This window comes from Mus caroli, unplaced genomic scaffold (genome assembly GCF_978045245.1).
Source record: "Mus caroli unplaced genomic scaffold, Mus_caroli_1 scaffold_17, whole genome shotgun sequence".
In the NCBI taxonomy this organism is placed as follows: domain Eukaryota; kingdom Metazoa; phylum Chordata; class Mammalia; order Rodentia; family Muridae; genus Mus; species Mus caroli.
The window spans coordinates 19,339,254-19,365,431 of NW_028227272.1; the positions used below are offsets into that span (position 1 = coordinate 19,339,254).

Here is a 26,178-nt window from a genome sequence, read left to right on the forward strand (position 1 = left end):
CACCAAGGGCTTGGTAAAAGAAGATGCAGTATGTGGTCTTCACAATCAAGATGTTACAAGGAGAAGAGGTTTTGAAAATAATTTGCCTAGTGTAATAAGTCTGAAAGTTTTACATTGCTTCTTCTGCTATTCTTTTGGGATTGGATGAGAAATCATGGACAGAACCCAAGTCCCTGAAAAGGCACATACTATAGTATCACTTATAAAAAATAACCCCACTACCACATTCCTTCCTGCACAGGAATAGTCAGACAATCTGTTATGGTGTCTACATGATGGAAAATTCTGCTTCCATTAAAATATTTACAAGCCAGGTATGGTAGCTGATGCTCATAATCCTAGCACCTAGGAGGCTGGGGGAGGAGGGGAAGGCCAGCCTGGACTACAAAGTGGGATCCAGGAAAGCCTGAGCTACTATGTAAGACCTTGCTTTAAAATGGCAACATGCATATTTAATCATCATAAATATATTTATATGATGATTAATTATGATGTCAATAGATGAGTTTACTTAGGTAGCATGTTCTCAACGAGGTAAGACAATGCATATCAGAAAAGGAAAAATCTTAGTAAAATCTTAACAATGGTGAACCCTGGATAATTAAGTTGACGTTAATTCTCTTTCTTCTCTATGCTTTTCTAAGTTTCTTTAAATATATAGTTGTATTAAAACCAAAAGGTAATATTTAAAAAATCCATTAGATGCTGCTCATGGTAACAAATACCAAACAATAGTTCCAGAAGGTTCTCTGGGGTGTTTTGCCTTTAGTTTAATTTATAGGGTCCTCAAGGTCTTCGGCACACAGTCAACCAGAGAAAGGATTGGGTGGTGTCTACTGTTGGCAGACTGTAACTGTGTCTGGGATGGATGTAGAAAGAGATAAAGAGATGACAGGAAGGAGGCAAATAAGAAATGTGGGAAGTTAGAGCAGAGATGTTGTGAGACACTAGAGTAAAATGTGGGCAGATGGATACTGTGAGCGGAACTGGTCAGTGGCCGAAGACCTGTGGCCTCAGGAGTGGGCAACTGAAGAACAACGGTAAGAAAAAATTAAGAAAGAGTGTGGCTATGCCAGTGGTTGCCAAACTTTGCTCTATGTTAGCCTTACCTGGGGGGCCAGGTTGTAGCTTCTATCAGTTAAAATGCACAGACATACAGCCAGGCATCACATTTATTCTGGAACGGTCCTCAGTGATTCCAAAGTGCACCACAGTTTGCTATCCAGTTAGCTAAGCTTTTGTTGCCATTGGCCAGTGCTTCCCAGAGTGTAGTCTTTGGACCAGCAGTCTTTTCATTACTTGGGAACTTGTGAGAAATGCAAATCCTCGGGCTCCACCTCAGAGCTGTGGAATCAGACATCCCGGAGGTTGCGCCTAGCAGACTGTGTTCTAACAAGCCCTTTGGAAGATTCCTAGACACATTCAAGTTTGAGAAGTTGAGCCTGAGGTAATAAAAGTGCCCACGGGAGTTCAGGGGGAAGAACAGAAGCAAGTTTCTTCCTGACTGCTTTGATCTACAACTTTCTCAAGTGAAAATTAGGGATTGTAATGCTCTCCCTGAAGTGTGTGAAAGTGCCTGGCTGAGCACCGGCTACGGTGTGACTGTTTCTCTCCTCCCCACTATTCCTAAGTGGTTACCTGTCTGGCTTCTTAGTGCTGTTCACACAGTCCACAAACCACAACATGAGACCTCAGAATAGCATATCAGACTGTGCTCCCCACTGTCTCTTACCTCCATGCAGAGGCCAGAAACCAAGGTACGCTTTGGACAAAGAGCATCCCACTCCATCTTTTGTGCCTCTACTCTCTCCCCACATTTTATTTCAACACCATTTTGCTTTTCTTTACTTAGTCCTAACAACTGTCAGGAGGAGGGGCCAGAACACAACAATGACAATACCCTGGTATCCTAGGGCATACTACTTTAGACCTGCCAGTAGCTCTGGAGGCCAGAGGGACCACACCCATGTCTAAAGTCAAGGTGCCAGCAAGGTTGGCTTTCTTTGAGACCTTTCCTTGGCTTACAGGCCACCGCCGTCTTGACCACACAGATAAACTTCTGTGTACACATGTTCCTGTTAGCTCCATGGCTCCAAAATTTATACCATATAAGGACAGCAATGAGATTAGATCATGGCTCATCTTAACAGCCTCGTGTTTACTTAAATACACCCTTAAAGGCTCTGTATCTAGAATGTAAACCCATGCATGTTTGAGGTGCCTTGAAAAATAAAATCTACAACTACCCATGACCCAACGATAGTACTCATAGGTATGTATACCCAAAGGATGCTATGTCAACATGCTACAGAGATATAAGGCACACCCATGGTATAGAAGCTCTTCACTATAGATGCCTACATTGTCCATACACACAATGCAATTTATTTAGCTTTACATATGAATGAAATTATGTCATTTGCAGGAGAATGGATGAAACTGGAGGCCATTTTGCTAAGGGAAATAGGCCAGATGTGGGAAGACAAATCACTCATGCTTCTTGTCCATCCACATGGACTCCAGGTTTGTGTGTGCGTGTGTGTGTGTCTGAGTGTGTGTCTGTGTCTGAGTGTGTGTGTGTGTATGTATGTGTGTGTGTGTGTATGTATGTGTGTGTGTGTGCGTGTATTTATACACAGGTCATAAAAGTAGAAAGGAGGGGAAGGGAAGTTAAGGAGGGAAGGGAAGGAAAAGAGAGTAATGATTACACGTGACATGGAAGGAGGAAGGGGACAATTTAAGGCCAGTAAAAAAGGGGCAGGCTGATAGGAGATGAAACAAGCAAGACCTATTAACTTATATACTAACTTTCAAAAAATTTTTTTAAAAATTTAAGAAAAAGAGCCTGCATCAAATTTTAATTATATTCTTAGGTATCACAGTTTAGAGCTTCAACTTACAAATTTAGATGATCAGTACCCATGAGAGGGGAAATAATAAACCACACCTTGATGTACTGAGTGAATACAAAGGTATTCTATAAATAGCAACGCCCATTGTCCCTGTGCTCCACAAAAGCCAATGTGTGCTGATAGGAACGTGGGCCCTTCTTACCTCTTCCAAAAGGAAAGACACACCCTAGCTCTGCTTGGCAGTGGGACCAGGTCAGTGGAAGCCAGCAGGCTTTCCTATAGACTCGATCACTGAGGCTGAGACAGGCATTACCTTGTGCTCCTTCCTCTCTTGCTTCCACATCTCCATAGAGATGGTCTGCGTGCTCTTGGTAGCTCAGTGCTAAAGCTGGGCACTGAGCTCACCTGAGCCCCAAATGGATTGAGTACAGATGCAACAAAGCTCCTGGCAAAGGCATTTCAAAGCAAGTGTACAAGTACCCCAGCCTGAAAGGTGGGGTTCAACCTGGAGAAAACAATGGAGACACTGCGGCCTACAGAAAGCCTTCCCAGTCTGTCTCTCTTGCTCTCAGCCCTATGCAGAGCACGAGCGCCACATTCTTGGGTCTGAATCCTGTTACACACTTCTCTTGGGGACTTTGAGTACAACCCTCTGGAAGGCAGACATGATATCCTCCTGGTGGGGTAGCGAGTGCTCTGTACAATTCCCATCTCACTGGGAAGGAAGCCCTCAGGAAGCAGAGCTGTCAGTGTGTTTTTATGTTTCCTTAGAAAGGATTTGCTCAGACCTTGGCAAGAGATGTGTCCCCATGTTTGTTTTCTTTATGCTAAAAAAAGAGCCTAAAATAGGCCAATGGACCCTCAGGTATCCAAGCTACAACTGCAGTTTCTTGTGTGTGCACATGCATGAGAGAAAGAGAGACAGAGACAGAGACAGAGACAGAGAGACAGACAGAGCAAACACGAGAGCAATCTACCTTGTTTTCTATTGTTCCTTGGGCTCTACAAGCATAGAGACATAGACCTGACATCCATCCCTGCAGGGAACCCCTTCTTCTGTGCTGTGTGCCTGTCACATTGGTTCCCAGATTTCAAGTCTTACACCTGTCAAGCTTCATCAAGGCACAAAGGCAGCAAGTTAGTTTTGAGGCTGGCTGAGCCAAGAGAGGGGTAGGAAGAAGCTAGGCTCTGAGAAGAAAGGAATGGTAAGCTGTCAGGGAGGGAAGATACTGGTCTGACAGGTGCGAGATGGACTGTTGTTTGGTTTGGGCTCTGCCATGTAACATGACCATAGGCAAATCACATCCCATGCCAGGGCCCCATTTTCCCTCCATTAGGGCGCTGCACCCTATCCCTAATCCTGTTTGAGCTCTCCAGCCAAGATGAAGAACAGTTTCTTGACTGGTCAAAAGCAGAGAGGCCTTGGCCTGTCACCACCATGCAGAAGACAGAACATTCAGTATGGGCATTGTCAATGCAAAAGAATCCTAGAAACAGGGATGCCATGCCTGCTTCTAGGGCCTGCAGGCCTGCCTGTGTAAGGAGCAGGGTGAGAAAATGGCTCCCTTCATTCTGTGACTGTGCCTTGGGGGTTAGCCGGGGCTTCGATGGTGCTGCATGGGAGAGGGAGGGCTGTAAACCTCTGTGTTTTAGAAAGTGTGTGCTTTAGCCGGAGAGGAGCCATGCATCAGCAGGAGTTGGGAAGAACAGAGCCGGGGAGATTTCTCAGGAAGCAAGAAAGTCCTGGAAAAGATTTCAAGATCTGACATCACCAGGCCGCTAAGGAGAGGCTGGGCAGAAAGAACTCATCCTTCCATCTTGGATATCGTGAGCGGTGGCAATGTGTCATAGTTGAAGAAAATGGACCAAGGCAGGAACGCTATAGGGAGCTAACATGAGATGACGAGTGGAAAATATTTTTAGCATATGGTGCTAAATATAACTAGATGCTTAACAAATGGTGGGTGAATTGACCTGAACATGGGAAGAAGGCTGAGCTGGCAGTGTGCTGGAAGAAGTGCAGGTCTCTGCTTAAAGTGCCCAGTGTGCCAACAGAAGTGTCTGCGCAGGAAGAGGCTGGGATGGGGAGGAGACAGGCAGGGGAACCTGAGCTTGTGCATGGAAGCACAGGAACTGGGGTCTCCTGTGGGGAGGACTCACCTGCATGGTAGCCTTCACCCCTACTCCTGGCTCCGCCCATTACTTCTTTGCAGCAACTGTCTCCCAAATCAAGGCTTTACAGTTGCAACCCCACCATCTGTCTTAGCTCAAGTTCTCTTTCTCTCAGTCTCCTTGCTAGAGTCTAGGACCCACACACCTATGTTCTATCTTGTTTGTTTATTCATTTATTAGATTGATCACCTGCTAGGCACATGGCACAGTGCTGAAGATCCAAGGGTCAGATTCTGAAGAAGAAACCTTCTCTCTCTTGTGTCTCACACTTTTGTGGTCCCCCACGACTCTGGGACTCCATGATGCTTGCCTGTTATGCCAATGTTGACATGGTTGCTAGGTTACCTCTTGACCCATCCTATGGCAAAATGCCATGCTGGTGACATTGTGGATTAAGGGCTGGACCACGCTGTCTTTTTACTGCAGCCTCTGCAGTGACTGGACCTCCTTAAGTACTTGAAACCAGGTGTGAGTCCAGCTTGATTATTTACTGTTGACATAATTTCAGCCTACTGTTTTAACCCCACCAGGTCTCAGCCTCCTCAGACATAAAATTAAGTAGTAAAATATACAGCCTTTCGTCTCCTCAATAGGTAGTCACTAAATGGCAGACTAACATGTCATTTATTAATTGATTATGATTTAACACCGAGGGCTGAGAGCTCATGACAGTAATCCTAGCATTTAGAGAATCCTGGGCCAGCCTGGACTATACAGTGAGACAAACAAGCAAAACCCCAATAAAGCTCAAATACTGCTATGGATTAAATGTTTGTGTCTGCCCCCCCCCCCCCATTCATATGTTGAAGCTCCAACACTCAGTTTGATAGCAAGCACTGGGGACATCATGAGGGTAACCTTTTTTTTTTTTTTTTTCCTTAAAGAGGCATAGGAGAGGAACTTTGCCCACAAATGACAATGTAGCAAGAAGTTCCTATTTGCAGGCCAGGTTGTGGCCCTTGCCAGGAACCAACTGCCTGGCATCCTGATGCTGAACTTCCCAGCATCCAGAAGTATGAGAATGAAATTTTTGCTGTTTAATCCACTCAGCCTGTGGTCTTCTATTACAGCAGCCTCAACTGACTAAGACATACTATCCTTGCACAAAACAGAAACTGGCCAAGATTTCTGAACAACAGTGTCTGGGCATATGGCCAGCAGGGTGCTTTGCTGTGGGGGTGGATCTCAGGAAGCGCCTGTCCAGTATTGAATGCCTTAAAAGCTGCAGCGGACAACAGGGACAGGTTTGAGAACCAAAATGGTGCAAGCCGTAGAACAACAACAGCTGACACAAAACAACAAGGTGTTTAGTTCTAGCCTGGACTAGCTGTTCCTTTTGCATGTAGAAAATGAAGTTTGCCTGGCCTCTCTTCTATTTGGAGCAGCAGACCTCTGGAGGTAGGAATGAAGCTAGAGTTTAGCTCCAGCTTGCCGCCACGAGAGCAGGTTTCCCTCTGCAGATGGTAAGGCGTCTCCCTGGCACATTTCCATCTCACCAGCCTCTCCTGGGTTTCAGGAGGTAGGGGGTGGGGAGGAGGAGACCCAGCTGGCGTCCTCTGCTCCAAAGTCAGCCAAGGCAGCAAGACTGGTTGCTTCCCTTCGGATTTCCAGCGAATTTGACTGGCTCATGGGCCAATCCAAAGCCATGGGGCTGGAGCTAGGGTAGGTTCTTTGATGTGTGTAGAAAGAACTCCATGTTTGGAATGCTAGAACTTAGACTCTAGATCCAGACCCAGCAATTGAGCTGTGTAACTTCTCCACACCTCATTTTTCTAGTATATAAAACTTTATCATGCCATTTTTGGGGGGTTGAAGGAGGAGCCAGGCCAAACAGCGGAGTCCTTCCCATACATGACTGGAGAGGGTGCTGGGAATGCAGATTCTGATCCAGCATGTCTGTGTGGGCCTTGACAGTCTGCACTGCACTCAAGTGATGCCCATCCTCTTGGGTCATGGACCATTTGAAGTTCTAGAGCACAGACTAGCTGGCCAGGGCATGAAGGCCAAATACAGCCCGCTATTTGTTTTTGTTAATAAAGCTTTATTGGAACTCAGACCCATACACTCATTCAATTATTCTCCAGGGCTACTTTTACGGCTAAGTGAACTGAGTTGGGAAGTTGCATTGGAGACTCTGGCACGCAAAGCCTAGTTACATATCTTAATATAGAAAATATTTTCTGCCCCCTAGGAGACTGAGGAGGAGTGAAGATTGTTCTCTATGGACTAGAAGACCTATATTTCAATCCAAGTTTGACCAAGGGCAAGCCGCTCTACCTTGCTGTTTCTTTCTCCTCATCTAGAGGATAAAATTATCACTAAAAATTTAAGAGACCTATGGTTCCGGTTTCAGAACTACGTAGAAAAGTGTTTCTACTGAAGCAGGCATCTAAAACCCACATTGTGCAGCCTTCATCTGGACGCTACAAAAAAGGGGAGTGGGGTGGGGAGGATTGGCCTTACCTGCAGAATCCTGCTGGTCACTGTGAGTTTCCATAGACCACAGTTCCTTTCTGACAGAGTCAATTGGGAATAGAGAGGAGCTTAGAGGGGGAGGTCGGAGGCAGGCTTTCCCAAGCTGCAACACAGGCTGTCACTGTCAGAGAGGTCCTGGGATCCTGAGTGCTGCCATCATTCTTCACAAGAATTCCATTTTCCTGATAGTCCAACTTAAAAACAGCCCTCTAGCACACCACGACTTCATGTGTCCCTGCTCATGTGACCAACAAGTACTCAGAAGCCCATCTGAGGCCTCAGAGACTCTGCCAGGCACAGAGACAATGGCATCTGGAGCTCCCTAGCGAGCTCCCAGTCTGGTGAGGGACTCACAGGAGAGTTCTCCTAGGTAGCTTGAAGGGGGAAATGCAGGACTCTGGGACCTGGCTTGGAAAGCAGGTAAGATACTAACCAGGCAGGAAACATGTGTGTGTGGAGAGGCAGTGGGCTCTGGGAGAGGAACAGGAGATGGGTAGAAGGGAGAGATAATGACTAGTTTGGGGCTTGTTGATGCCAGCGTGGGCTGTTGAAAGACTGAATGGCAGAGCTGTGATTTCCTGTGCACAGCAAAGGAAAGGCTTTCAGTAGGCCTGCAAACATTTACCAAGATGACACATGTTGCCATGGTAACTTTCCAGTGCCGTGAAGAGTCCCTCTGCACACACCTAGAACTCCTGAGGCCCTTCAGAGTTCACATGCCTCCTTCTGTGCCAACAACCCACAGGAGAGATCTTTATGCTGGTTAGTTTCTGTCAACTAGATACAAACTAGAGACACCTGGGGAGAGAGAATCTCAGCTGAGGAACCTCCTTCATTAGGCCGGGCCGTTGGTACGCCTGCCGGGCCTTTTCTTGATTAACGATTGATGTGGAGAGACCGTTATGATGGTGTCCCCCCCACTCCACAGCCCTGGCAGGTTTATGTTCTGGGTTTTATGATAAAGCAAACTGAACAAGTCATGGAGAGCAAGCCAGCAAGCAGCTCTCCTCCACAGTTCCTGCCTCTAGGTTCCTGCTGTGGCTTCATTTGGGACTGACCTGTCAGTTGATTCCTTTCCTCCCTAAGTTTGGTTAGCATTTTATCACAGAACCATAAAGTAAGTACCATACCCCTGCTAAATGTACAATCTTTAGGATAATTAAGAAAAGCCTTGGCCAAAATTGAAGCTATCAGGCCCTACCTGCTATGACTTGATACAGAACTGGAAAGAAAGCCACAAGAAACTATAAATCTATGCTCACCATCATTTTTGGGTCTCAGCTGAGCTGTGGTTTTCCAGTTGGGAGTATGAACCTTTGAGATGGCTGGAGAGTATCTGTGTCCTGGTTTTAGAATTCAGGGCCCACGCAGTTCCTATGACTGGTGAAAACCCACTAGGCACCATGAGCGATCAGATGAGCGATCCATCTGTGCTTGCAGAGCAGCAGAGCCAGGAGCCGAGGGCCCCAGGGTCTTGCATGCCAGGGGGGTTTGCACTGTGGTTTGCTTCCCTTTCCTAGAGAGCCTCGGAATCTGGGAGAGCAGGATGATGCGTGTGGGCATGGGGAGTGCTTCTGTCACCAGGCTCGAGCACCTGGCTATCGAGGCCTTGGGTGTACTTGTGTTAGTCACACTGGCCTCATCTGGACCCAGGAGCCATGGACTCTTCTTAGCACTCATCACAGTTCCTATGTCTCTTTGTGGGTTTATCTTCTTGAGGCCATGTTGTGCTAGTTCCTTGTGACTGGGGAAGTCTTTCCTGGTAGGTACATTTGCATGTATGTTAGATGATCTGACAAAACCTATCTGTAATGCTATAAGAACGACTCAAAACTCTCTTGCCAGAAATGTCTGACCCTTGTTCTGTTTACCCAAAATGGCAGAAATTATTATCTGGTGAGAGTCTAGAGAGATTTTGGTTTGGAACTTTCTAAAACACTCTATTTGTGGTTCAAGGGGGACTGATAGAGAAACCACGTGTGAGATAACCAGAGGGTCCAGTGAGGGTAACTGATCCCAGGCCGAAGACTGGCTTGAGGGTTAGAGAGAATGCGTAGGAAGTCTCTCATTTATATCTTGGGCTGGTGCCAGACGGAATGGCAGACCTCCAAGGACTCTCTGCTTTCCAGCCTCACTCACTCACCCATGTTTCTGCTTCACTTGGTGACCAGACCCCTGTCCTCCCCCCTGCATCTCTAGATGACAGTCTGCTCCTCCTATGCCCACAGCAACAGCCAGATGCACTTTAAGGATATTCACAACGATAACCCAAGAAGTTCTGACTGTTAGAGCCATGGGTGATTTAAAGGAAACCTTGGCCAAAAAAATCTGAAGGAGCAGTGAAGAGAAAGGGTTCTAAATTGTCCCTTTCATATTATTTAACACCAAGCAGTTATTATGGTGACTGTTAATCAAGGCCTTATCAAGCTCTAGGTTCAGGCAGCTCTGTGCCCACCAGGATGACGTTCAACTCTCACAATAGTCCTGAGGGAAGAAGCCCATCACTCTTCTGTTTGGTGAGATGCTGAAACAGAGGCTTGGAGACAGTCACTAAGGACACATGGGGGGTGGTGACAAGGCCTGAGTTGTTTTTTAATTCTCCTTTGGGGTATCCCTCCACTCCACACAGACTCTCAGCTACAAGTTCTCTAAGCAGCAGCTGGATGACTTATTTAAAGATGGCCAGCACATCTGTCTTCTCAAATGAACGTTCAACAGTTCCCATGTTCACATATAACACTTTCTAAGACTTTTTCTCTTATCGATTTTACTTGTGCCTGATCCTGTCCTGCAGAATCTATTACCCGCTGTGTCCACTGAAGGCAGGATTCCTCCTCTCTCCTTACACAAACCCTTTCTGTAGAACACTCCACACCCTCCTGGGTAGTGGGCTGTGAAAGGGACAGTAAGGTTGCCAGAACACAGTCCACGATCGGAGGTGTGTGAGAAGTCTGATCGTTTGGGAGCACACTCCAAGACAACCAGGGTCTGGTGACAGGTTCTTCGAAACACAACTGCTCTTGGAATGTGTTTTCCTGTTCTTTCCCAGGCGCAGTGGACAGGAGTGAGTTCACCCCAGCTGTTGTTACTCGTGTTCCTCTATGGGAAAACAGGTTTCTGCAGTTTGTCCTTGTGATTATGTACAGCTTGAACCCCTGAAGGCTTTACTCAGGTGACCTTTCTTTACCCTCAGGGTACGAACTGTCTGAGGCTCTGACTAAGGTTGGCTGTTTCAGGAGAGTTCAGCCCACCTCACATTTTATGCCTTGCTCTCCTAGGCTCACACAGCTTGACACCAGAGCAGTAAAGAAAAGCTCACTGTGGAACTTATTGCCCCCCTCTTTGCTTTCCAGGAGAGATAGGGAAAGAGATGATAAGGGTGAGCAATCCACGGTTCAGGGCAACTTACAGCCAGTGTTCTGCTGAGATGGAGAGCCCAGTGCCCAGGGAGTTCAAAGCTGCTCTCTCTATTGGGGGCTCTAGAGGCTGGTATCATTGGCAGGGGTGAGCTGAGTGTTACCGAGTAGAGTGGATCCTCTCCTTGGACTATACCTACATGTCGCCCACCTTGTGACAGCCTGGCTTGAACAACATGCACAGAAGTCTCTTCAGTACATTTTCTAGATGGACACTATCCTCGAGGGGCTCATTTGGAATCATAGATACAAGTTTTGGTTCTGATGCTACTTCTGGGCATAAACTGATTGGGTTCCCCCACCCCAACTATGAAGTAGGCTCCTTTGGCTAGGTACATAATCTTTTTTCGTGGGTTTTGGGTTAGGATTATATTAGTTCATATAGAATCACTTGCAAGCTACAATAGAATGTAAGAAAAAAATAGAGGTTATTTCTGACCATTCTTATTACCAATATTGATGATAACTGATGCTAGGTGCTTCTCATTTATCGAATGTTTTTCATTTTTTATAAATTTTATTTTCTTATTATTTCAAAGTCTGTGTCTGTATCTGTGTGGGGATGAGTACTGGAGCCTGCAGAGGCTAGAGGCGTAAAGTCTCCTGGAACTGGAGTTACAGGTGGTTATGACTTGATATGAGTCTCTGAGAGAGCATCATTATCTACTCTTAATTTCTGAGCCACCTGTCCAGCCCCTTATTTCTTAGATTCTGATACTTGGGGACAGATAGCAGGGATTCAAAAACTCATAATCCCTAACTCTGTCTCTGGGATCCGAAAAGCCTAGGGAAGAAGATGGTAGTAGGTCCAGTGGCTTGTTCAGCTTTCTGTGTTGGGTCAAGGCTGAAGTCTGCAGTAGCTCACTTTGCTCTTTCTCATTGTGGGTGCATGCTGAAGACAGAAGTGTTCAAACCAGACCCCTACTTGCATGCTAGGTGTAGAAGAGGACAGAGGGAGGTTATTTTTAAGTCTGAGCTCATACTGAGTCCAGGTACTTTTCCACCCACCATCTTCTTGACGCAGTAAGGGCCCTAGGTATTATTATGCTGAATTTATATATGAGGAAGCTGAGGGGTGGAGTCATTTTCAAGTTGTTATGAAACTGAGAAATATAAAGCCCAAATGTAAGCCTGGGCTGTCCACCTGCGAGATCCCCTGCACCCATCGCCGTTGCTCCCTCAGTGGCCTTTGTTCTGATAGAACCCACTCTGTGGTAATCTGTGAGACCCTCTTACTTGGGTCAGTCTTCTGAGGAGAAAGGTTGATGTCTGGTGAGAGATTTAACAGTAAGCCTTCTCCTGTCCTTCCTATGATGGGGTCCTTCTCCCTGTACTCTGCTCTGACTTCTCCCTCCCCCCAGCCCAGTCCCAGGGAAAGGCCAAGGAGTCAAGAGTCTCCACAGATGAAGAGCCTGCAGAGAGAGCTCCCTACCCTTAGCTACTGACCCAGAAATCCTGGGACAGAACACACAGAAGGAAACATGGACAGATAACTCTGCTCAAGGAGGCCACATAGACCAAATCAGGACTGTCATTTTTGGGAGCTGTTAGAAGACTCAAGATAGGATTTCCAGATTGCTTGTTTTACAGGTAAGAAAAATGGAGTGCCAAGATCCTGAAAGGACACACCCCAGGCCGCAATCTAGTGACAGGCAGAGTCTGGGCTGGAGCCAGGCACTAAATGAACAAACATGTCTCTTTAGCTTTCCTGCTGCCAACTTCACTCTTATGGGATGGTGGCTCTTTCAGGAGAAAGACTCGAAGTTGAGATCTCTGTAAAGCCCAGAAGCCAAGACCCCTCCTGGGCCCTCTCTCTGCTTCAGTCCTCTCACTTCCTGTTGAACAGGAAGTGCTTCCTCTTTCATCTCTGACAGAGAGTTTTGGGGACAGGAAAAGGGGCTTGTAGAAAAGAGCTAAGCGTGATCAACAGTTTATTCTTGCTTCAAGAACACAAAATGTAAGAGCAGACATTTTAGGAAAAGAGGCAAGCTGACATTGAGCCCCGAGGCAGAATACGATCCCAGGAGGAGCTTCCCCAACCCCCTCATTTTTGCCAGTTCCTTCCCTGTTCTGATAGAGCTGGATGCCAGGGAGGTGAGAGTGGGTGGGGCAGGGTGGGAGCTTGGTGGGGTGGGGCGTCAGGAACTTTCTACAACCTCCACTATTTCCCTCACTCCGTTAGCACCCACAACTTCCCCTGCTAAGGGAGGAAAGAGAAATGCATTATTCAGTTTAATAATTCATACAAATTGCAAAGTTTACTGTGTGAAATGAAGGGGCCTTAAGAAGGCAAAAGAGAAATATTCCTGAGTCGGCTTTAAAAGGACGAAGGTATGAAGATGATGTTTCTTGATTACCTTTTTCTAGAATATAGATCCACATGAAATAAGTGAGTAACCATTCCACTTCAGTGGTAGACGGGCCCTCCCCACTTCAATGGTAGGGAGTCCTTGAAGTCCAGGAATCTTTTTACAAAACAAGTCTAGTTTAGGACTCAATCTTGTTTGGCCCCATTTATCCAGCTAACAAGATTTTACCTAAAAAGCTGGTTTTACAGCAATAAAAACTGAGGTGTCAATAAATGGGCTATTAGCAATACCCGTACTAGAATTTAGTCCTCTCCTGCTGGTATAGTACCCATGGCAATGTCCTCAGCCCAGCTTCTCACCTCTCTACTCTCCTGGTAACTGAGATACCATGAAGGGTGTGACCAATCAGTATCAGTAGCCAGGAGCTTAGACTGAGTCCTTGGCTGAGAAAGGGATGAACGTCATTTAAGGGCATCTCGGAAAGCTCTCCTGTATCCTTGTGTGATTCAAGCTGAGGGCCTCTGAGGCATACTGCCAGCTATTCTGGAAAGGACTAGTTGACTTACACAAGCAGCCTGCATGATTGACAGAAGTAGTGTGCATAATGGGGAGAGTCCATGCAGAAGATGGGGTCTGGGAGCTACTGAAGGCTAGCTGAAGGCTAGACCCCATGAGGCTCCAGGCCACATTGAGCATTTGGTGTTTTACTTGGAGTCAGTACTGGATTTGGTCCATGTCATAAACTGACCTTTTTCTCAGGGGTCTTTCTGTGGTTGTAAGAAGAGATTGCTTTGGAGGGCCATTCCAGGTATAAAGTTGAGGCTACCATCACATCCTGCCTCTTGAGTCCTGCTATTACGACACACACTACCACACTTGGTGAGTACACATTACATATAGCATCACTAGAATCCAGAGAGAAAGATTTCTAGTAATTCAGAAGAAAGAAGATAATGGCTTAGATCCAGGTGGTCAGAAAGCAGGTGGAAGGAAGAAATTGGATTCTGGGCATTTTTAAAAGGCAGTGAACTGGGGCTGGAGAGAGAACACTTCTGAGAGTTCCCAGATTCAATTCCTAGCAACCACATGGTAGCTCACAACTGACTGGGACTCTAGTTCCATAGGATCGGATACCCTCTTCTGGCCTCCATGGGCACTTGAATACAAATGGTGTGCAGATACATACGAAGGCAAAACACCCATTTGCATATTATCAGTAATAATAATAGCAAATTAAAAAGTCATTAACTAATGTTTTTTTTTTAATGGATGGAATATAAGAAGACATGAAAGGGAATTGAGGATGAGTCCAGGGGAAGGCCAGAGAAGCTTGTGGGAAGGGACAACAGGTGTTCAGCCTTGGACATGCTGAGATGGCAACGTCTGTTACTTACACAAGGAAATGTGGCACAGATTGCTGGATATATGAGCCTGGGGTATGGAAAGGCGCAAGCAGGGCAATTTTGGTAGCATCACAGGCTCATACATAGGCTTGCAACTGGAGGAGGCCACCAGTGAGGTACAGACAGACTAGAGAAGGCCAACGACCCATGTGGGAACCCTGTAGTCTCAAGAGGCTAGAGAAAAGAGAAGCAGGAGGATGACCAAGAAAACTTGGGAGCAAGAAAGTTCTAGAAGCCATTCGGATGAAGGGTTTCCAGGGGCAGGAGTGATGGGTGGTGGTGTCTGATGTTGCTCTGGGAGCTGAGAACATGTTGAGAACTATTGGTTGTAGACACTGGAAGACGCTGGTACCCAAGGCAGGAACAGTACTTGACACCTGACCTCTTAGAGCCTGGGTTGACTACAGACTATTGTTTAGGGTTCCTTCATTGTGAATCTTGCCTTCTCAATGAGATTGTAAACTTTGTATCACCAGGACCAATGAGTCAGCCTGTTCCGGGAGCACCAGTCCTTGGCAGCTGTGGGGCCTTATCGAGCCTGATGTAGGTTCTGTTGTGGCTTGCCAACTCACTCTGTCACCCAGGCAATGGCTGGAGCAATTATCCTCATGCTTGCTTACCTTGGACACAGCATTTCAGCTCCTTTGGGTCTGTGACGCTCTTCCTGCTTTCCCGGATCACAGCCCGGTTCTTCTTGGTTTCTCCCCAGAGATTGGTGCCTCCGTACATGCTGGGAATATTAAGAATGGCGATGCCTTCCAGGAAGATGTTGCTCAGATCCACCTCAACTCCGTCACACTGCAAAGCAGAGAAAAGGCAGATCATGGTGGGGCCATGCGTGGTCACTGGGTCTCTAAAAGAGAGTGACAGGTCCTAAGCCACCCAATCACTGTCAGTCAGAAACTAAACATCTGGCAGCTTCTCAGACTCGAGGCATTGGCCGCCATGGTGAGATAGAGTCATCCAGTACAAACTTCCAAGGGCTAGAAATACTTATGGATGTAATTTAGACAAGGTGGTTGCCAAACTGTCCTTCAGTCCATCCTAATACCACCAGTGTGGACCCTTGCTAATCACCATGAAGATCCGTGGTGTTGCTGGGTCCAGAAACCAGTATTAGGTAGATTCTCAACAAATGACAATTTTCATCTTATTCCTTTATTTTATTCCTGCTCTCTGCCTGGTAAGAAGTGCAAGACTTTGGGTCTGGGAGGCCTTCCAATCTGCCTGTCTCTCATAGCTGCACTAAGTGTGGCTCTGGCACGTGTGTTTGCTGAGGTAGCAGAGACTCTTTCTCTGCTTTCTACCACACCCCCACCCCCGTGAGGTCTGAGAGACTGGAAGGCTTCACCTAGCTGAAAAGCTATCCCATTTTGGCACAAGGCTTACCAATGCAGCAAAAAATTAAAAAAAAAAAAATGCACTCGCTTTGATCCTTGTCCCTCGGGATTGCTGGTGATTTATTTCATGTACAGAAAAACAAATGAGACCCACAGAGATGAGCTTTTAGTATCTGAGGATGCCCAGGGAAACTCCACGTTTGTGGAATTTGACCATAAAGACCATGCTTTTTTGTTTTTGCTTTTTAAATGTTGCTTCTTTTAAGAAAGGAAGACAGTCCAAAGCATATGGTAGCCATCTACTTGTCACCTGTGTTGTCTACTGCTATGGTCTGGATGCCTCCATCAGATTCTTCGTGCGAGCTAATTCCATTGACACAGTATGAAGGGGGGGCTAATTAGGATTAGATGAGGACTCTAGAACTGGAGCCCCAGATCTCATTAGCCTTGTCCAAGGGGGGAGGAAACCATGCGTGCTCCTGTTGCCTGCAGACTGCAGGACTCGCAGGAGGAGAAGGCTCCATCACATACAGCCGCCTTGACCCTGATCCTGAATTGTGAGGACTAAACGTTTGTTATTTACTGTTCACCCAGCTTGTGGTATTCAGGAACGACAGAAAATGGCCTAGAGTACCCAGAAATCAAACTTTGAGAGTCTTCCTCAGAGAAGGATGAGAGAGAGTTGGGGCTCTGTTGGTTCACAGTGACTCACCCGCCACCTGATTTCTTTGAAGTTCTAATCAATGTTGGCACCTCTGACTTGTTTTCCAACCACAGAACAAGAATACAGTGAGTGTTTCTGATAACTGGGAACTCATTTCTCTACTGGGGAGACTGGAGCCTTTGAAAGTCCTCTTTCGTGGGTACGCTGTTCACACAGTGTACAGATGGAAGCATACAGATTTTAAGGTAAGCAGTAACGGTCTCAGACGTAAGGGCTTTTTCTTTCTCCCACTCCTCTGGGCTGAGTGTGGCCACTGCTCGGACCTCCTTTTCAGACCTTTCCTATTTTGATTGTTCTGTTCTGTACACACCACAATTTACTCCCTACCTAATTGGTACTGTCCCTGACATCGGAAGCATCAGCGCTGACCTGTTTGGTGGGACAGATGGCAATCACACCGGGATTTCTTGGGACTGGAACTCTTGTCACATCATCATGGTCATAAAACAAAACGTGTACAAAACACCCATAAAAGTGTCACAAGTTACCTGCCCCTGTCCTTATCGCTGATGTGGTAAGATCTTCATTAGCTCTTTTGTTTGAAGTGGGTAAAAAAGTCACCTCAGTCACCTTGACCTTCATCTTACTATGTGTTTATCTCTCTTGACCTTATGTAGTAGGATTGAAAACTATAGCTTAGATGCAGGACTTTACATTTATTTAATCTAGTTCTTGGTTCAAGCCTCCTCCAGTCTGTTCAGACTGATATTCTGTGCCCTTAGTTGCAGCTTGCTCATCATTTGGGGGTTAAGTCATACAACGGCAAAACCAGGGATCAAGTCTCTCCTTGGTCACTTGAACACACCACTGTCATGCAGTAGTAACCTTAGCATGAGGTGTTTTATTGATGCAGTATGTCTTCAGGACCCTGTTCCTATCAGTGCATATGGATTTTGAGATGGAATCACAGAGCTCTGAGATGAGACAGACCTAAGAGAACTTGTCCTCGCCTTTCATAAAGGAAGCTCCATGAAGCAAAACAACTGCCCTGCGAGCATCTGATCTATGAATGGTGGAACAGGAAAGAAAAGCAGATCTACAGATCTCAATCCTGTGTTCTTCCTGCTGAAACAGAAGAGAGTCTGCTAAGTGTCACGCCAAACTTTCCCTGACAACCTTTACCGCAAAAGTAATAAAAATAATAAAAGATTCTATCTTTAGTAAACTATATCACCCATGCATGGGTGCCAATCATCAACTCTAGTTTCCAGGGATTAGACAGAAGTACCTCAATATGTAGTTTTCATGGTACGCCCTTTTATCTTTGGGACACTGGGGGATATTTATCTCTTTGCCTCTCATTTGATAGAATCTCCTGTATCCTACATTTATCAAAGTGACTTCTGAATGATACCTAAAATCTTCCAACAACTTGGGCTCAACCAAGTGTGAATTTTCCAAGGCCTGCAAGTTGTCCATTGTCCCTCCTTAGATAGGGAGACAACTTTAGCATCTGTTTCCCCATGTTTAATGTGGACCTCCTTTTCAGACCTTTCCTATTTTGATTGTTCTGTTCTGTACACACCACAATTTACCTAATTGGTACTGTCCCTGACATCGGAAGCATCAGCGCTGACCTGTTTGGTGGGACAGATGGCAATCACACCGGGATGAACACTGACCATGTGATGAACACTGACCAAAACTGAGCCCGGGAAGACTTGGTTTACTTGGTTTACCCATCTCAGAGGTAATTCAGGGCAGGAACACAAGCCAGGAACCTGGAAGTAGGAACTGAATCGGAGGCCATAGAGAGGTGCTGGTTACTGGCTTGCTCCCCATGGTTTGTTCAGACTGTCTTCTAATATAGCTCAGACCATCTGCACAGGGGTGATATCACCCACAAAGTGCTGGGTCCTCCTCCATTGACCATCAGCCCAGACAATACCCCACAGACATGCCCACGGGCCAATCTATTGGAGGCAATCTCTCTGTTGAGGGCTCTTCTTCCCAGGTGCCTCAAATTTGTGTCAAGTACATAAGACTAACCAGCAGAGAACCACTAGAAATAGAGAAAAGAAGACCGTTTCTCAGATGGCAGAGCCCTGCTGAACTACACTTTCCAGGTTTCCTTTTCTACTTTTTTGTTGTTTTGCTTCAAACACCATCTAGCTTTCCCCTCAGCAGCAGCCTTCCCAGAGCCAGGCTTAGAGGTCTGAGGTATGCTTTATGCAGTTACTCCTGGGTGTGGCTACATGCTGCCTTTGCGGCTATGAACAGTTCCCTTATCACCCGGGCTGCTCCTGGCCACCGTGTTGCTGTCACAGAGACAAGACTCCCTTTCCTTCTCAACACATTTCATGATCTGTTAGGACTTTATTTTGGAATGTCTTTTTACTGGCCCATCCTTCTTATGCAACTACTAATTAGGAATTTAGGCTCTGGGTCACTGTGCCAAACATTTTTCTGCACTTCAAAATGAGTTTTCCTCTGCTCCGAGCCTGGAATTGTCCCCTTTCCTTATCTCTTATCTCTTCCTAGACCAGATGGCTACTTTCCTTGCTGGTTGGAGTAACTTTCACAGCACCTCAATTTATTCATTGTTGATTGAAATATCTCTTTCTTTCTGAAAAATAATGATAGTCACAGCTACCCCTGGCCAGACTGCCTTGGGCACCAGACTGCTGCTGTCTACTTTGTCTCTGAGGAGCCTGGTGCTGAGGGAGACACCATCGCTACCCCAGTGGATGGCGACGGCCCTGGCTCAGGGTCACAGAACATGGCTCTGCACAGATGCAGATGTAGGTTGCCAAAGCAAGCCCTGGATGCCAGATTCCACTCTAGAGATGAGGCAGTGAAGCTGATGCTGGGTTTGCAGCAAAACTCAGCTTGCAGCTGTTGTTTGAATAATTGAATCTTCCACTGCCGTTCTATCTTATAAAGGGCTTAGACATTAGTGTTATTAAATCCTGTCTCTAGGCCAGAGTTGTTTTAAAAACAACCACCCACCAAAAACCAAAGAAATGTACCACCAGCACTCTCCCTGACAAACTGTATTTCACTCAGTCACCTTTCTTCCTTGCCTGCAGTTTTAAGTGTCTGCTGTCTTTCTGTAGGCATAACTGTTGCTTCCGCCTTAGTAAACAGTCCTCTGTCTGCCCTAGATAGACTCTTCTCTCCATCCCTCCAGTATAAACTGGGGCAAATAGTAGAGGGGGGAGGACCCTGAGGTCTACCCTTGAAAAGGATACTCCTGGTGAGACGGATGTGTGATTCTGGGTTGGTCCTTAATCTCTCTGTGCTTTAAGTAGACAGAAAATGGGGGCGGGGGGTAAGCAAATTTTGGTGTGAGGCAAAGGCAATTCCTAACTCCTACATGATTTGAGTCCCCCTATTTCCTGTGCCAGGAAGAACCCACCCCCCACCCCCCACCCCCCACCCCACCCCCACTCCAGGTCATGAACCTGCTCGCCCAGTTTGGCTAGAGCATTTTAGCGTTCCTCTCTGCACACCTGCCTCCTAGCCACTGTCTCTTACTTCCTTTGGAACTTCCTAAGACGCGAGGCTTGCTGTACTGAGTCTCTCGGAAAAGTGGAATCCTGGAATGGAGCACTGTAGGCCTAACTGGAACACTGGCAACAGCCTGTTCCCGAGCTAAATCCTCCAAGTGTTCCATGACGTCATCTGGCCCCCCTTCCGGGTGGCTCCAGGGAGAGCCTGCAGCCCTGAGCTATGCTGGGGCTGGCAGGAGGGCTTTCAGGCTCTGCTGTGAAAGGCGGTTGGTTGAGCTGCACTCACCTAGGCGTTTACAGCCAGGCATGGGACTCAGAGCTGGAGCCTATGGGCACGCAAGCACTCCAGATTGTCCTTCATGGGTGTTGCTGCCAGGTGCTGGTGTGACAGGGGTCACCAAAGCCAGCCCGGCTCCCTCCCCTGTGCGCATTTATGCTCCAGTTGTTGGCTGCTGCAGTCCACGGCGGCCCCAGCACCCATATTCAGAGAGAGGATAGTTTTTTGTTGTTGTTTTGTTTTTGGCTGGAGAATCGTTGTGTAGGTAACTAGAGACTAGGTTAAAAGGCCACAGGCCTTTGTAAGCAAATGCTAAGTGCCCTGTGTTCACCTCCCCAGGCAGAAACTTTGGATCTCTGCATTTCTAGGCTGAACCTAGACTCTCCCAGCTCTCTGTCTTCACTGAGGGGGTCGGTCGACAGCATCAGAGGGGAGGGAGGCACCTTGCAGCAGGCCCTCCCCTCTAACCTGAAAAGGTGGGGAAGGGAGGACCCCCGGAATGCAGCTCTACTGGCCCTTTTCTGCAGGTCCTCCGGGAAAGAGAGTCTATTTATTTGACGACCTGTTCCAGTTTTTAGACTGCGTTATCCCTAACCTGGATTCTCCACACCACCTGCAGACAGATTTTCTCTGGTTTGGAGGAAGATTGTTTTGTATAGAAGCTCCACCCATCACTAGGCGGGGTCACCATCTGAGCTCCCTGCTTCAGACTCTGTCATTGCATTATTCTGATGCGCCCCTCCCCTTTCTTCCTTTGTTTTAATCTTTTTAAATGGTTATTTCTAAAAGTACAGGAAAGTGGAGAGATAAAGACCCAGCATAGCAGTTACATCTGGCAACCAAACTTGTTCAAGGGTCCCCACACACTTGAACTGTCCTGCAGCAAACCTAGATTTTTCTCTTATATGTAAATGGCGTTTATCTTTAAACAATAAAGAATACAATAAACTTACAAATTAAATCCATCATCACCACCCTTCAATGGCAATCATAATTCCTTAACTTTCTTAACAGCTCCCCCCCCCCTTTTTTTAAATTGCTGGTTGTCTGAAAGCATTGCCATGTTTTATTGATACATCTCTAGGGTTCCTTTTGAACTATAAATTTCTTGTACTTTTTCTCTTTTGGAAACAGTCTGAGGATGATTTCCCCCGTGAGTGACAAAATGCAGGGAGTAGCTCTCTTGCTAAGGGAGAAATACTGGGCTGTATCCCTAGGAAAGGTCTTTCGGTTATAGTGTACAGTGAGATGGACCACATCCTGACCTTTGACTGGCTCTGATGGTGGCGGGTAGGTGGTGGCCTTTTATGCCTGAACTCCATGTCAGAGTATCAGACCAAACGGGATACCAGCAAGCATCAGGCAGAGTGGGGAGAGGGGGAGGGAGAGAGAGAGAGAGAGAGAGAGAGAGAGAGAGAGGTCTTACAGAACCCAGAACCCAGGAGAAGACAGGGAGGGGCAGGTAGGGTTGAAAGTGGCTTGGCAGCCTAGATGGTACATTAGGGCTCTGAGGAAGGCTGGCCCCTGGCTGGCCTGACCTCTCTGGTTTGGAAAGAAGAGAGCTGCTAAGGTTGATAATTAGTTGGGCCCTAGTAACTGCCTGTTAGAGAGACTGAATTGCTCTGTGTGGGCAAAGAGTTGGGGCCTGTTTACTTTTGTTTCTGCTGCATGTGGGCCAACCTGCCCCTCTGGTGCCTGCTAAATCCCAACCTGCCAGAGATACAGCAGCTCCTCAGAACTGTTCCAGGCAGCTAGCGGGTAAACAATGCTTCCCTCCGCTGCACTCCATTGGTTCAATTCCCCCTCGGATGTGGTGGATATTCTGCTACATGTCCCCCAGAAGACATGAAGCTCAGTAAAGGGTAAGGACAGTGTTCCACACAGCTCTGTGTTCTCCACAGAACCAGGCATGTCTAAGTCATACTGGGTGTTCAACGTAACTACCTGTGAATCAAAACCAAATCACTTGTGGAGAAATCTCTAAAAGGGAACACAAGCTGTTCCATGAAGAACACCCATAAAAATCTCCATCCCAGATGAATCTGCCTAACCTCTCTCCATGAATATCGTGATGGATGACCAGGTAAAGTAGACTCAAATGTCCAGGGCAGGAAGAGATGTGAATGTTAACCCTAGTCTGCAGGAAGTAGCCTATACCCCAACAGGATGAGACATGGGAGGCTCCTTCAAGGAGACAGAGAAGACAGAGGCACTCATTCATCCAACAAGAACAAGCCAGAACTTACTCTCTGCTACATGCAGGGATGGAGGTGAAATAAGACAGAACCCAGTCCTCAGATACTTTCTCAGGTCAGTGCTAAGACAGGTGCTGCTAACTGCTTACCAGCAAGGTCTCCAGGAAAACAAAAACCAAAGAGCAATTGTTGTATTCTAAGGCATAAACACTCCGGACTTACAGCCAGTTGCAAGATACAACCTCAGCAGAGAGGAGAGCTGGGAAGAGATGGGCCAGCGAGCAGGCTGGCTTCCCTGCACTGCTGGCTAAAGGCAACAAGGCTGAAAAGGAAGCTCAGACTTTTCTATCTGCAGTGTGTGTGTAAGAAAAGTAGCCAGGGAAATCACTATCCTTGTTTCTCTGGAGAGGAACAAGAGCAATTGCTTCCAGAGGTAATGTCTGATATGAAGAGAGCAGTCTTGGGAAGGCAGTCTGTCTCCACACAAAGATGGGTCTGGCATGTAGGCAAATGGTACAGGCAATGGCTTGCTCTGTGTTCAGAGAGGCTATTGCGTATGATTATAGGAGCTGTTGTCTGTAGTGGGCAGTAAGATGAAGCATCATTTTCAGCGACTTATGAAACAGGCTCATCATATATTTAAATCTAATCCTTTTAGCTCTGCGGTGTCAGTGCGTATATGCTTGTTCTGCAGACAAGAGATCACTGACTTGGTGAAGTTAAGGAGGGTCTTTCTTTTCCAATCTTCTGTTTAGTGCTTGTCTTCCCTCAGCCTCCTGGTCTCCTGTATGAGAGGTGAGAAGCCAGACCAATGTAAAGAGCACGTCCATGAGGTCTGTTAGTGCTGTGCTTAGTTACCTAGGAGACGAGATAGACAGGAGGGGTGGGGAGAGAGCTCTGTGCCTAAGAGCACTCGCTGTTCTTATAGAGGACCTGGGTTGGGTTCCCTGCACCCACAACTGTCTGAAACTTCAGTTCCCGGGAACTGACACCCTCTTCCGACTTCCAGGAATACTGCACACATATGGCACATATACAAACATGCAGGCAAAAAAACTGATGCACATTAAAAACAAACAAATCTTTTTTAAAAAGTCGTCAGGAGACTTATGGGTCTGTAAGTGGAGGTATATAGGAACTAGGAATGTGTAGCTCATCGTAAATGAATGTGATAACATGTAAACATTGCATCATTAGCATTAGTCCTGTGGAGGAGTGAGGGGGATGATAAGATGCCTGCAGTGGGAACTCCATTCATGCATCCACAGATACTGTGTATTTATTTTGTTCCAACCAGGGCCAACTAGGGAACCAACAGCAAGGAACAGGATACAACTCTTGTTCAGTATCAGGAAGAAACTCCACGCTATCTAGTCATGAACAGGCTTCTTAGGGGCTTCCTACCTTCCAATAATCAAGAGGAGGTAGGAGCCTCGCTTATGTGACAATGTGCCAGAATGACTCCTTTGTCGAGTGTGTAAGTTTAAACAAAACGCCTTCCAGTTGGAGATTCGAAGTTCAGAATTTACTCTGGCAGGCTACTGAGTGGTGTTTTGAAAATTGCTGTCCTGATCTCTCTCTCTCTCTGCCCAGCCTTGACATCCCAGCTGTGTGCTCCACATTCTCTGACAGCTAGCTGTGGTGGGCTAGCTAGCCTGGAAAGTAAGCTGCCATCTGTGACAAGAATGACGGTGTTCTGGTGAATTTGTGTGGGCTCAAGGAATGTGGCATTGAAGCCATACACACACAACCTGCTTAAGAACATCCCATGGGCAGAAAATGTTTTCTTCCTTTTTAGCCTTACTCTGTTGCCATGCCAGGAGGGCACAATGGTGCCTTTGACAGGGGCAGCTGGAAGGGGATATTGGCAGAGAGGCTGGAAGTGGAGTGTTGCAGCTGGGGTGGGGGCGGGGACGCAAGTTCACATCCAGGAGTGAGCCTGCATTGGGTGCCAGTTTCCAAAACAAAACTGCTGCTTCTCAGAGCTCATGGTGGCCGGTTGCCTCAGAGTTGGACAGAGGGCAAAGCCGTTTCCTCTCCACAGTTCCACCTCCCCAAGCTTGAAAACCTGTGGTGTTTTAGGGCTTTCTTGCTCTGGATGCAGATTTAGCAGGCCTTTCTACCTCTCTGGAGAGCTGAGGCCAATAGACTGGATGGGATTTCCTGAGAGTCCAACCCCATTAAGCAGAAGAGAACTGGTAGCCTTAGGACCTGGAAGGGTTCCAGGGCAGGTAGGCCTCTGGGCAGCGAGCAGGGCTCAGGATGGAGGTCCTTTCTTCTGCTTTTCAGGGTCACTGCCCAACATCCTCACTGCTGTAATGGCCCCACCCACTCACTGTTTTAACTCCCGTTCTGTGAGAAAGAGGTGGGAGAGCCTGGCATTTCCTGTCCTGGTTCCCAGTTGTCCAGACCCTCTGGACAGCTCAGAGCAATGTGTAGGATATTTTCCCACTCCCTGAATACCAGGCCATTAGTTCGGCCATCCATTTCCCTCTTCATGCTACCAATGGAGCAGTTGGCTCCCTTGGAGTCTAGTGGCTGCCAACAAAAAACTGTGACTTCAGGTGGTCGCTGGTAATTTTTATTAGTGTTCATACCAATTATGAGATTTTCACACTTTGATTCAACTTTACTTTCAACAAGTCACTACTGAGAAATTAATTCCTCTTAGGGTCTTTGCTGGCCCTATGACTGCCAGATGAAAAGAAAGTCCTTGCTTCAGAAAGCTCACTGTCCGATACACACATCAAGCCTTGAAGGGAAGTTGGCCTGTCAACTACATACTTATGCGCATTAGGTGGCCAGCAGAAGTATTATGCAGAGCTACCCCACTGTGGGTATCCTGGCATTGTGGGGGACATGTGGGGCTGGCATCACAGACCAAGGGGTTAAACTTGCCTGGTCTTAGAGTATTTTATTTTAAGGCAGGGTCTCACTGTGTAGCCATGGCTAGCCTGGAACTTGCTATGTAGACTGGATTGGCCTCCAACTCACAGAGATCCATTCACCTTCCTCTGCTAGGACTTAAAGGCATAGATCAATATATATATTTTTTTATGAGAATTTATGAGAATAATACACAGGATACAGAGCTGTTATGAGGGTTAAATAAGACATTGTATGGAAATGCTAGGATTATGGATTGTAATTGACTTGAGGTATTTGTGTATAAGGACATTTAGTCAATCCTGTGTTAGCATCCCCTTCATTAAAGAGTCCATTTTTTTTTCCTTCTCTAACCTCACTGGCCTTAGAAATACAGATTTCTTTTCTGCAGCCCAAAAGTCATATTTGTTTATTATATTCTTTGTTTGACAGTCAAGCTGTAAAGGGGAATAAAAAGGATTAGAATATTTTTCTTCCCTGAAGTGCCTGGATCATGGAGTGTGGTAAGAAAGAGCACAAACTCTTCAGCATTCTGGAATATCTAAGGAGGCTAATGCATTGCTTTCTTACCTTGAAAGACACATTGCTTGGGGGAAGTTATTCTTTTACCAAGGGACTTTGGCAGCCATAAAGCTAAGCTCTCTGAGGGCAGAGGTTATCTGACAGAGTCTTCCAGA

At 46.7% G+C, this 26,178-nt stretch overlaps 1 protein-coding gene across 2 annotated transcripts in view; it reads right to left on the reverse strand.

The window, feature by feature from the left end:
* Dgkg (diacylglycerol kinase gamma) overlaps positions 1 to 26,178 on the reverse strand; it is a 190,404-nt gene that overhangs the window by 16,979 nt on the left and 147,247 nt on the right. For both annotated transcript variants that reach the window (XM_021184692.3, XM_021184691.3), the window contains one exon: positions 15,248 to 15,425. In XM_021184692.3, coding sequence (XP_021040351.1) covers positions 15,248 to 15,425 — 178 coding nt within the window. The remainder of the gene's footprint in view (positions 1 to 15,247; positions 15,426 to 26,178) is intronic.